At 49.7% G+C, this 12,334-nt stretch overlaps 1 protein-coding gene across 1 annotated transcript in view; it reads left to right on the top strand.

Annotated features, from left to right (window-relative positions):
* The window catches only part of STRA6 (stimulated by retinoic acid 6), a 41,187-nt gene extending 29,241 nt beyond the window's left edge, over positions 1-11,946 (top strand). Inside the window, exons 11-17 of the mRNA XM_030545603.1 lie at positions 4,236-4,311; positions 4,626-4,759; positions 6,593-6,710; positions 7,967-8,068; positions 8,964-9,127; positions 9,882-10,019; positions 10,763-11,946. Coding sequence (XP_030401463.1) covers positions 4,236-4,311; positions 4,626-4,759; positions 6,593-6,710; positions 7,967-8,068; positions 8,964-9,127; positions 9,882-10,019; positions 10,763-10,941 — 911 coding nt within the window. The 3' untranslated portion in view covers positions 10,942-11,946. The remainder of the gene's footprint in view (positions 1-4,235; positions 4,312-4,625; positions 4,760-6,592; positions 6,711-7,966; positions 8,069-8,963; positions 9,128-9,881; positions 10,020-10,762) is intronic.
* Positions 11,947-12,334: the final 388 nt, after the last annotated feature.

Genomic DNA, 12,334 nt, shown 5'->3' with positions numbered 1-12,334 from the left:
TGGTGTTAATGTGACCATCGCTTATTTGCACCATGGTGTCTAGGAAGTGGACCTCCCTTGTAGATTGGTCCAGGCTGAGGTTGATGGTGGGGTGGAAGCTGTTGAAATCGTGGTGGAATTGTTCCAGAGTCTCCTTCTCATGGGTCCAGATGATGAAGATGTCATCAATGTAGCGTAGGTAGAGAAGGGGCATGAGTGGACAAGAGCCGAGGAAGCATCGTTCCAGGTCGGCCATAAAAATATTGACATGTTGTGGAACCATGCGGGTGCCCATAGCGGTGCCACTGATCTGGAGATATGTATTGTCATCAAATTTGAAATAGTCCATGCAACAAACCTCAATGCCAACTCTGCCCACATACCTACACCAGCGACACCATCACAGGACCTAACCAGATCAGCCATATCATCACCGGTTCATTCACCTGCACGTCCACCAATGTAATATATGCCAGCAATGCCCCTCTGCTATGTATATCGGCCAAACTGGACAGTCGCTACGGAAAAGGATAAATGGACACAAATCAGATATTAGGAATGGCAATATACAAAAACCTGTAGGAGAACACTTCAACCTCCCTGGCCACACTATAGCAGACCTTAAGGTGGCCATCCTGCAGCAAAAAAACTTCAGGACCAGATTTCAAAGAGAAACTGCTGAGCTTCAGTTCATCTGCAAATTTGACACCATCAGCTCAAGACTAAACAAAGACTGAATGGCTTGCCAACTACAAAACCAGTTTCTCCTCCCTTGGTTTTCACACCTCAACTGCTAGAACAGGGCCTCATCCTCCCTGATTGAACTAACCTCATTATCTCTAGCTTGCCTGCATATATATACCTGCCCCTGGAAATTTCCACTACATGCATCTGACGAAGTGGGTATTCACCCACGAAAGCTCATGCTCCAAAAAGTCTGTTAGTCTATAAGGTGCCACAGGATTCTTTGCTGCTTTTGCAGATCCAGACTAACACGGCTACTCCTCTGATACTTGACCTCAGGATCAAGATGCACCAAAGAATTCCTGACCTCTTAACATTTAAGTATCAACTCTTCCCATTCAACTCGCACAAAGCTGCACAGACCAAAGCAAACTCCCAGCTCCCCAGAGTGAGAGGGCGGCAGCTGCTTGGGTTTGTTTTGTCTATCTCTTTTTATAAGTAAAAATAACTAACTAAATGGAACTAAGGGCAGTAGTCTGTCACTGAGCCATCTGTCCCATGGTAATAGAGACACCTGTGTAGCAGGGTGGTGACCATCAGCTAGACTGGCTTGCAAAGCAGTATGTAATGTTTGAAACCGGAGTTTGAGCACTGTGACTCTTGGGTTCTGTCCCTGCTCCTGAGCGTGTTGCTAATCCCATTGTTTGTGGGTATACAGGGAGGTGGGGCGTGGTTGGTGCTGGGAGAGAAGTTACTGGATGTAAGAGATTAAAAGTTCAAAAGTCTGATCCAAAGAAGTCAATGGGAGTCTCTTCGTTGACGTCATTGGACTGTGGGTCTGCCTTGAGGCCGCAGTTTAGCAAGGTATCAAAGCAAATGCCCAGAGAAGTATTCAAGGGGTCTTGCTACTCAAGTGTTTAAGTGAGGCATGTGCATAGGTACCTCACTGAATTGAGGTTCAACAGCTGATCTTATGGGGCCCCCCGTGGTAGTGTTGATGGGAGGGGTTTGATAGGAGAAACTTTTAGACTGGAGTGTAGTCATAGGAATTGGGATGATCTGAAATGCTGCACTGTCCTCTGAGTCTTTCTGAGAGGTTAGTTTGAAATTTGGAGGGGACCTGGTCCTCTGGAAGGATGCCAGGAAAATTAATGTAACAGGACTCTGGTTTCCAGTCACTGGGAGGTGAGTGCCTAGTGGTGCTTTGATGCCATTGAAAATTACTCCCACTAGCAACTTCTAAAAGGCCCAGAGCGTGGTTTTTTGTGATGATCTGTTTGAAGTCTCTCCTTCGTCTCCCCTCTGATTCATTTCCCCCCAACACACACACACTTCCCCTGCTTTCTCTTAGCATTAGGTGCACAGGTATGCCATGTGGGATGGCTCAGTGCAGGGCTGTATGTCCATTTATGGTAATGGGCGTCAATCACAGGGAAACTGTAGAAACTGGAATACTGGGTTGCTGGGAGAGGAGTCTTGGACAGTGAAGAGAATAGCCCAAAGGTTAGGGGAGTAGCCTGGTACTTGGAAGACCCCAGCTCAGTTCTCTTCTCTTCCACACGCTCCCCTATGTGACTTTGGTCAAATCGCTTAGTCTCTCTGCCCCCATTTTCCCATCAGTTCAATGGGGATAACAGCTCTGCCTTGCCTCACAGTGGGTTTTGGATGCTAAAGAGTGTGAGATATGGTGGTGACGTCAAGCCAGAGATGGCACTGTTTGAAATAGTTTGTGTGCCTCTTACTCCAAGCAGGAGATGTCAGCTCTTTTCCTGACTCTTTCCAGGTCTGGAATTTCTAGGCCTGGTCGCTAAAACCCCCGCCAGACTGCAAAGCAAAGTTCTAAAATGTGGATGCTGCTGCAAAAGCAGAGAGAAGGAGATATGAAAAGAAAACACTGGTCTCGTGCCAGCAAACAAAGACTGCTGTGAATGCCAAGCAGGGAAGGGGGACAAGAGGAGAAATGTATCCACAGTCAGCAATTCCATGCTACAGATGCTATTGTTCAGGGGGACTTTGATATGTGTTGGAATTGAGCAGATGGCTTCTAGAGTGCAGAACTACAAAGCCCTGGTGTGGAGGGGTGGCTAATTCAAAGCCCCCAACAGAAGGACAGGCAGATGAGCTCTTGGCTCTGTTGCCTCTGGCTAGCATGGTGCCCCCCCTGTTCAGTCAGCCTCACCTTTATGCACTTTTAACAATGGCAGCACTTCTTTGCAAACAGTGACACATTAAAAATTCTGCTTGCGATTGTCTTCCTGACATCTCTCTCCCCATCCCAGCCCCCCTTCAAAGATATTTTTACAGGCTGTCATTTCTTTCACACTTCTGCTGGCTGATTTCTACTGTGACATTTTGAAAGTGTCTAACCGTTTTTGTAGACTTGCTAAGTGCTTGGGGAGGGAGTGCGGGTGGGAAGAGAGTGGCTGACTGAGAATGACTATGGAGCCTGTCTCTGGGTGAGTGGTCCTTTTAAAGGAAGACAGGTCCTGCCCCACCTGTAACATTTAGTGGAGAAAAGAAGTGAAGTCACGTGCTGAGTAGGTCACATAGCTAACTCAGGCCAGGGGGTGGGGGGCAGAGACCCAGAGGGAGAATCCAGGTAGCGAGCCCTGGGAGTCACTCGCTGCTTGATTTGAAGGATGAAAAAGACTTGGAGTAGCTGGGCACAGCTTTGAGACCAGGGTGACCGGCTCTTCTGTGTTTGCTTTGGACTTGGATAGCCCAGGAAGGATGGACTCTTGTCTTTAATGACCTAGCTGGAGGCTTTCACTGCAGCCACCAAACCAGGCTGGAAGGTGGGGATGTCTAACCAGGCAGCGGTTGGCTCAAAGCCAGACTTTGTATTATGGCTGCGGAGTTCTAACCCTAGGGTGACGGTGTGTGTCTGTGTGGGTCTGTAGTTATCGGCTGTCATTCCTGTCGGGTGGGAGTTCTGTTCCATGATACAAGCTAGCCTGGCTCTTTGCATCCCACCCAATCACTGGAGGAGTTGAGCATGTGGGAGGCTGCTGAATGTATCCATGTGATGCCCCCGTGAGATAGTGAAATATTGTCCCCGTTTTACATGTAGGGAAACTGAGGCACAGAGGTTATGGAAAGTCACATAGGCAAAGCCAGGAGCTGAACTTGAGTCCCAGTCCAGTGCATTAACCACCAGGTGGTTTATCCAGGTGACAAGCAACGACTTCACACCATCCCATTCCCCTCCTCCAGTTTTAGCAAAGTGGCCAAGGACTGAATGGGCCGTGGATGCTACCGGAGATCCCTCTGGGGCAGGATGGAAGTGTGCTAACGGGACAGTGCTGGGAAGTGTGATGCTGCCCTTGCATATGTTGCAGTGACTGCATAAACAGAGCCAGAAGTCATCCAGTTCTGTCCCTCTGGCACCTTTCATCAGTGCTAGAGATGCAGCAATGAAAATGCCACAATAAACTTGTAAATCAGTGTCAGGGAGATGTGTGGGGGAAGGTCCATTGAATGGTGGGCAGTGGCTGGGTGCAGTTCTGGATCTAGCACAATCAGTTGTATTGCTCTGGTTCAAATGACAGCTGTCCCTGTCTGCTCCCTTACAGTGTGCTATGTCTGCTCCCTTGTGCTCTCCTGCCTGCTCACCTTCTCCATGCTGATGAGATCCCTGGTGATGCACAGGTGAGAGCCTGTTTCTAACTCTCTGTTCCCAGGCCTCACCACGGTGGACCAGAGAGAGCTTTCCAAGTCTCCCCCACCCTATCCCATCTGACCTCTCCCTGGGTAGTGGAACGTGGGGAGACTGGGCCTGTGGGTGGAGTGATGGACTCTCACATACTCTCCTTCATACTAGCTTTGTTGCTTACCCATCTGCTCTGAACTCCTTCAGGGGTTGGGATAACCCTGGTCATGGAACCAAAATGCCACCCCTACACACACATTTCCCATGCTGCGTTTGGATGCATAAAAGATCTATCTGGCCTCTCTTTCCACAGGGCCAATCTGAAGGCTCTGTACCGAGGGGATGTCCTAGATGTCTTCTACCGTGCCCAGATGCTCTGCCCTTCCCAACAGGCTCTGGTCTGTTGGATGAGCTTTGCCAGCTTCCAGACTGCATTTGCCTGCTTGGGTAACTCCTCCTCAAAGAGGAACAAAACACTCTGTTGGTCCTTAGGTCTAAGAGATGGTGTCATGGGCTTGGGCTTTGGAGGGAAGATTTGAATTGTCACAGGCTCTAGGTAAATGCTCAGGCGTAATTGAGATATGTGAGGTCAACTCCTCAGCTGGTATCAATTGGCAGAGCTCCACTCACACTCAATGGAACTTCCAGGATTGACACCAACTGCAGCACTCAGGAAGCACCACACCAGGATATGGAAATGGAAATAGTTTGGTTTGTCGGTAAAAGTGGAACCTTCAGCAGAAGATGGATCCTTTGTTTAAAATTCCCCCAAATCTTGTTTAGTAGGCCTGGATACCTCTCTGATGGAAAATCTTTTGAGCAACCCTGGTTAATAGATGTCATGAGCATGTTCCAGACATAAGTAGGGTATGTTTTTATAGATGGCATTAAGCCTATTGGAAGAAGCTACACATAGTTAGAAGCAATCTATTGACCCCTTGGAAAATCTAACAGATTTAGTAACCCTGTACTAAACCCCCATTAACCTTTGATAAATGGAACAGGAGCAAAGGTTGACCATAATGGGCAGGCACTAATTGACCTTTTTGGCTATTTCAGCAGTGAGACCTTCCCACTACCCAAAAGTAGCCTTCTGAGTCATAGAATATCAGGGTTGAAAGGTACCTCAGGAGGTCATCTAGTCCAACCTCCTGCTCAAAGCAGGCCCAATCCCCAACTATTTTTTTTTGTGTGCCCCGGATCCCTACATGGCTCTCCTCAAGGACTGAACTTATGGTTTAGCAGGCCAATGCTCAAACCACTGAGCTATTCCTTCCCCTAAGATGGACTGGCTTGCACATGTGGGAGGGAAGCTTGCCCATTCTCTGCTGCATCTGACTGATAGATAAGTGGTGGGCTTCAGTCTGCAGGGCTGTCAAGCTGCACTTTCCCTAGTAGTGAAGTGGCAGGCCTGTAACTCTCATGATCTGGGGGCGGGGGAGGTGGGGGCTGGGGCAGATTGCCTTAGGAATCCTGAAAGAACATACATGAGTCACACATTCTGATGCTGGGAATGTGATGCTTTTCTGAACTCCTAGTTTTAAAGTTCTTACATTGGTGAGCTGAATGAATTAGCAGTGTGGTGTACGGTCTCCAGCTGCTCATCTCTTAGATCAGGTTAAATGAATCGTTGCTCCTGTGGACCCTACTGGTCTTGGTGTGATTGTTAGTAGAAATCACAGTTCCAGACTCCAGAGCTGGCTCTCTCAGTGTGACTAATGAGCCACATGGTAAGAAAATGCTGATTTCCCCCAATTAAATCCATTAATGAATTGTATGTGAGTGTGAACATGACAGACAAGTAAGTTAACACATAGGTGGGAAGGGAAGTAACAGGTTGTCAATGGAATTAGGTTGAGGTTGCTGGGTTGTTTTTTTTTTTTAAGCAGTGTAAAGGAGTTAGGTGCATGAGGTGAGACTTACAAAAGCATGTAAGTGATTTTAGGGGCCAATTCCCATTGATTTTCAATTATTAGATTTAATAGCAACAGAGTGCCTAACTCACTTAGGCTTCTTGGAAATAACCCCAATCTAGATGTGTAGTGTGTAAAGCCAGGCAAACTCCAGGTATCTCCCAGAGCAGAGGTGCAATCGCACAAGGAAAAGGTGCAGCTCTGAGGAACATTAATGAGAGAGTAAATAGGGTTAGAGGAAATGTGCCTGACTTAATACCATCAGTAGCTGTGTGCCCACTTACTAGAGACTGATAGTGATTCCTGCACCCTTCTCCTGGCAATTTTTTTACCTCTTCCACTGTGACTGATGCTCTGTCTCTCAAAGGTCTCCTCACCCAGCAAGTGATTTTCTTTGTCTGCACTGTGGGCTTCACCTTTCTAGTGGTCATTCCACTCCAGTCAGGCACAAATATGCATCTGTTTAAAATCCTGGAGAATATGTGGTAAGTGCTCTTCAGACACAGCAGGCAGCACTGGGGAGCTCTGGGCTAAGGAGATGGGGAATGGGATACTCAGTCAAGTCACAAAATGACCTCTGGTGGGCAAGTGATAAAGACAAAGTAACCAGCTGCCCTTGAAGAAACAAACTTCACAACCCAGGTGCATCATGTCAAGATGTTCCATCCACACATCATTGAGATTCTGCATCCTGTGCAATGCCATGGGGGGGCAGGTATATTTGAGGCTCTTCAGTTGCCCTTCTGCACAACAGACCAGCTCTGGTGCAGTTGGGGTTGCCCCATGGATTTGGGACAGGTGGTAACCCTAGAACTGCATCTTCCAGCTGCAGACATGGATCCCAGGCTAAAGGAAAGATTATTCCACCATCCTGATTATTACCTTGCGTAGCTCCCTCCTTATGCAGGAGACATTGGGCACCCATGAGACTGACTTGTCCAGTGCCCAGCGTTTCTGAAAATAAGGCCCTTGTGCCTGCTGAAGGAGTGGGCTACAATTCTCATGCAGCCATGACTGACTGTGTGTTTTGGGGACCTCATGCAGAGGCTGTTGAGAGACTGGCTTGGCCTGGGAAGCAGGACTCCAGATCTGAAGCTTCCCAAAGTCTGTTTTTCAGGGCTGCTCTGATCCTGGGGTTTGGTTTGGTTTGGGCTTAACACTGGCTGCATTGACCCTGATATTTATGGATGCTTTTAATGGCCTGGTAGTCTGAGTTCTCTTCCTTCTCCTCCCCACCCCCATTCTCTGCCAAATCAGGGCCATCATGTCAAACCATCAAAATATGGTTTGGGGTTCCCCTAGCTCTAATCATTGATTCACCCTCCAGTGGCAGGTGCTATGGAATAATATTGGGCAGACAATTCAGCACGGGCCAGACTGTGCTGTGAAGCTCTGAGCATCAGGGCTGCCCTGCTCCCAGGAGTTCCTGAGGGGTAGCAGCATGGTTGCCCTCCCTAGAGCAGGCCAATCCCCCTGTGAAGGAGCTGTAATTCATTCACCCTTGTTCCCCAGAGGACTCTGGCAAGTGGCAATTTCTGTGCTCTCATAATCGTAGGGGCTGCAAATTGTCTAGCCCCTGAGCACATGTGCTGGGCTCCTTCAACCTCTCCTACCCCCCATTTGGCTCCTCCAGCCCATGCCATAATCTAGCTCAAACATTCAGATCATCTGCTCTATGAACAACTGACAGGCAAACCCACTGACTGGAATCTGCCCCTTCTTTGTCTTCTCCCTCGCCCAGGCCCTTCTGGCTGACGCTGGTGCTTGCTGTGGTCGTGCAGAACTTGCTTGTTCATTTCCACTTCCTAGAGAAACACCACCTACAGAAGGAGCTGACCAACAGGTGAAGGGGTGCTGAGAAGCTAAACATGCACACTGCTTTGTCTCTGGTCTCAGGGACTGTAGGACACATAGTCTGGGTTTGGTGCATGTGGCTTTGAACAAACCTGTATGCTGGGTGACACAGGGCTGAACTGTACGAAATGCCAGAGCTGCATCTGAACTTCCAGTTCCCCCTAAGCCTGTCTCACCTTGTGTTCACCACAAGGCTTGAGAGGTCACCTGGTCTCACAGTGAGCCCATGTGGGTCATGAGGCAGTGCTGTCCATCCAAGGATCCCACATCTCCAGCACTGGTGAAGCTTCCCATCACCTGTCAGAGGGGATGGTAACTGCTGAGGTGGAGCCAGTGGATGGACCTCAAACCAAGTCTCAGGGTGCCTAGGCCTGTGTGATCACCACTCCGAAGTCTCGCCTTTCCAGTAAAGAACAAATGGGGATTTCATCTATTCCTGAGATACTAGGGCGAGAAGGGATCATTGATTGTCTGGTCTGGTCCCCTGCAGAACACAGGCCAGAGAACTCATGCAGTGAGCCCAGGACATTACCCGAGCACAGTGGCCAACAACCTTTCCCTCCCTGAAACAAGGTCTAACTTCCCAGCATGCCTGTGAGCTCTTGCTAGCCTCCTAAAAGCTGCTGTGTTTCTTCGTGGTCACTGACAGAGTTATAAAGTCCTCTGAGATGCGTGGAGGACCAAAGGGGCTGCAGAAACTCTACTGCCAGTCTCCTTCATCCTTCCCAAGCAGCCTGGCAGTGTGGAAACCTTGGAGAGGGATAGCTGGCTGTGCACCACACTAACACTGGGCATCACTACTGCAGTGAGTGGCTCTTTGTCAGGGGGGAGTGGGCTTCTTGACCTCCTGGCCGTATTGTTTCATCTCTCTCTCATTGCCCCAGGCGAGCTCTCTGCATCATGACCTACCTGCTCTTCCCCATCAATGTCCTGGTGGGAGTCCTGGCCGGGGTCTGGAGAATGGTCATTTCTGCACTTTACAACGCTGTCCATTTCTGCCAGCTGGACATCAGCCTGCTGAATCGGGGCGTCGAGGCTTTCGATCCAGGTAAAGGACACGATAGCCTCCTCCTGGACCCAACATACACTGCTCCACCATGTCCTGGCATTTACTCATGGTGGGCATTCCTCCTCTGGGCCCAATGTTGTAAAGCCAATGGGGTGCTCCTGGAGAATATGGCTCTGGCAGGATCTGGGTCATCAATGAGGAATGTCTGTCTGAGACTAACCTAAGGATCCTGTGCATCACATCTGATGCAGGGATCTAACTCCTGGACTGTCCCTGGGCATGGAACCTGGGAATGGAGTAACCTAGCTAGCCATCCTGCCACATTTAAATGGGATACAGGGCCTGGGCAGCTTGACATTGCCTGCCTGGAGTTCTGTGGGAGTGAATCTGGCTACCAAAACAGCACTGCATGATTATCTGCTATTGAAAACCTGTTTCCTTTAAATGTTGTAGGTTTCCTTGTCCCCCCTCCCCAGCTGTTTCTAGTGAAACTTGACTTTTCTTGACATCAAAGCTGCTGGGGCCTAGGATGTGAAGCCCACAGCCCAGGTTCTAATCTCAGATTGTACTGGTGTGAATCTGGAGTGACTCCAGAACTGCTCTGGATTTACAGAGGAGTAGCTCAAATTGAGATTTCCCCACCCCCTGCAGTCCATTCCTCTGTGGAGGAGGAGAAAACCTGGAATTCTGCTCTCCTCCGTGTGTGTGTGCACGTGTGTATGCTCCTGCATGAATGTGCACATGCTCTGGACTCTGCTACACACTCTGATGCATGGCCTGTGTTCCCCTCCAGGTTACCGCACTTACTGTCATTACTTGAAAATTGAGGTCAGCCAATCACACCCTGTGATGAAAGCCTTTTGCTTCTTGCTTCTCCAATTACCTGGCCCAGAGGGGCAGACAGGACTCAAACCCACTGATGTGGAAGAAGGTGAGATCTTGCTTCCTCCCTGTTTTGCAGCTTTGAGTGCTAAAGAACTGCTAGCCAAGAGAAGGAGCATTTTCTGGTGTCAGGGGGAGGGTCTGTGGACAGACTCCCATGCTGGGTGCTGATAGTGGAAGGAGCTCATGTTGAAAATGTCTGGTCTTATTTGCAGGCTGGGTCCACATGTTGGTTGCCCTTCTAAGGGAGGGCTAGGGAGTGGTTTCACCCTTCCGCCAAAGGAGGTGGAGATGCCATGAACAAAGGATGGTGTAGAGTTCAATCTGTCAAGGGCAGTGTCAGTAGAAGTGTCCCACGGGCTCCCCCTGCATAATGCTGCACTGAGGAGAAAGCATGTCCTCTTCCTCTCCCCAGTGCGACGTGGCTGTCTGGCAGCCTGGCAATATGAGGTATCATACGAACGACTGTACTGGGTCAGACCAAAGGTCCATCTAGCCCAGTATCCTGTCTACTAACAGTGGCCAATGCCAGGTGCCCCAGAGGGAGTGAACTAACAGGCAATGATCAAGTGATCTCTCTCCTGCCATCCATCTCCACCCTCTGACAGAGGCTGGGGCTAGGCTCCTTCCTGGAACTGCACTGCCAGGCTATGGATTCCTCTCCTCCTCCCATCTTTCTGCAGGGGCATGTGCAGGGCAGGAAGAATAATCCCCCCTCACCCGGAGACATGGTGGGCACCCCCTGTAGGCACACAGGAGGAGGGAGTGATGCTGAGGTTTTCTCCTTTTCAGGGATCCAGCTGATGCAGCCTGCGAAGGGGCTGCTGAAGGCTTCCAAGTCCAAGCAGACGAGAGCCCGGTGGGGGCTGGCCTACACCCTCCTCAACAACCCATCACTCTTGGCCTGCCGAAAGACTGTGCTCTCTGACCTCACAGCCAATGGGACTCAGTCTTGCCCTGCCAAGTCCTGACCTCCACAGAGGAGCCCTCCCCTTTCTCTGGGAAGTGTTCCAGCTCTGCTCACTGCCTCCTCTCTCCTTCTCGTGTGTCCCACCACCCCACAGCAGCAACCTTGGCTCTCCAGAGCCCTAGAGCAAGGCTGCACCCCATTGCCTGCCTGCCTTTGAGTCCTTAGGGCAGCATGGAGCTAAGGGGGATGGTCTGCCTGGTAACCTTGCCCAGAGACTGAGCTTTAAAGCCACCTAAAGCCAAGTCTGCTCCTCATGCTACACCTGGGAAACCTGAAGCAACTCAAAGGTCCCCCTTAGGAACCTTTCCAATTCAATATCTGCTGGGCTCACAAGTGAAATGAATTTGATGATCTCCGAATTTTTATCCCAATTACCCTTCCACCATGCAGTTTGGCACCTTTGAGTCCCTGTTGAGAGGAGGTAGGGGCTTGAAGGGGAGCTACAGAATTGGGGAGTGTTAGCCAAAATGAGAGGAAAGAGCTGGATCTGCCCCTAGCCAGCATGATCTACCCTGCATTTCAGAAGGCACCATCATCATCTTCCCCACCAGCCCCTCAAGAGCCTGCATTGGAGTTTCACCTGGATCCCCGTAGACACACCAGGTAGTGGCAAGTTTTTTCAGATTGCCTTTGTGCCTTTTTCGTGCAGAGGCAGCCATTCCACAGAAGAGCCCAGCACTAAGGAGATTCTGATGAAGCATTTATGAAGGAATATGGCTTCATACCTTTAAAGAAAAGTAATCCCTTTTAAAATATATTTTTAACATCTTTTCTATGGTTTTTAGTCCTCATTGCTGACAGGCTGGGTCTGATAAATAGACTGCAGGTTCTGTAGCTTTGTAAAATTGGAAATGTGCCCTCTAAGCTTTCACAGCAAAATGGCGGAGTGATCTCTCTCTTTTGTGTGGCTCCTCTATGCTGCGTGTCCCTCTGGCTTCTCATACTCTGCTCATGTCCGTGCTTCCACTTCTCTGGCAAACTGGAGGCATCTGTCTTCCTGCACCCGCCCCCGGCCCTATTTTTTTTTTATTTTAATAAACAAATGATTCCTTGAACTCTGTTCTTATTCTATGAGAGGTGGGCAGGTCAGATTGGGAGTGAGCTGAGCTAGTATTTGTAGAGTACGGTGAGTTTAAACTCCCTTGGCAGGGTGAAGTGGGAATAATAAACAATGTGCCTTTTTCCTACTGCTTGGAGAATGCCTGTTCTGGTTTTGGTCTCCCTTGAAAGCAAGGGTGAGCACAAAGGTCAGGGCCAGCTCCAGGCCCCAGCGCGCCAAGCGCGTGCTTGGGGCCGCATGCCACGAGTGGTGCTCTGCCGGTTGCTGGGAGGGTGGCAGACGGCTCCGGTGGACCTCCTGCAGGCGTGCCTGCAGAGGGTCCGCTGGTCCCACA

Source organism: Gopherus evgoodei, unplaced genomic scaffold (assembly GCF_007399415.2).
Source record: "Gopherus evgoodei ecotype Sinaloan lineage unplaced genomic scaffold, rGopEvg1_v1.p scaffold_38_arrow_ctg1, whole genome shotgun sequence".
Taxonomy (NCBI): Eukaryota; Metazoa; Chordata; order Testudines; family Testudinidae; genus Gopherus; species Gopherus evgoodei.
This window is presented reverse-complemented; position numbering and strand designations above follow the sequence as displayed.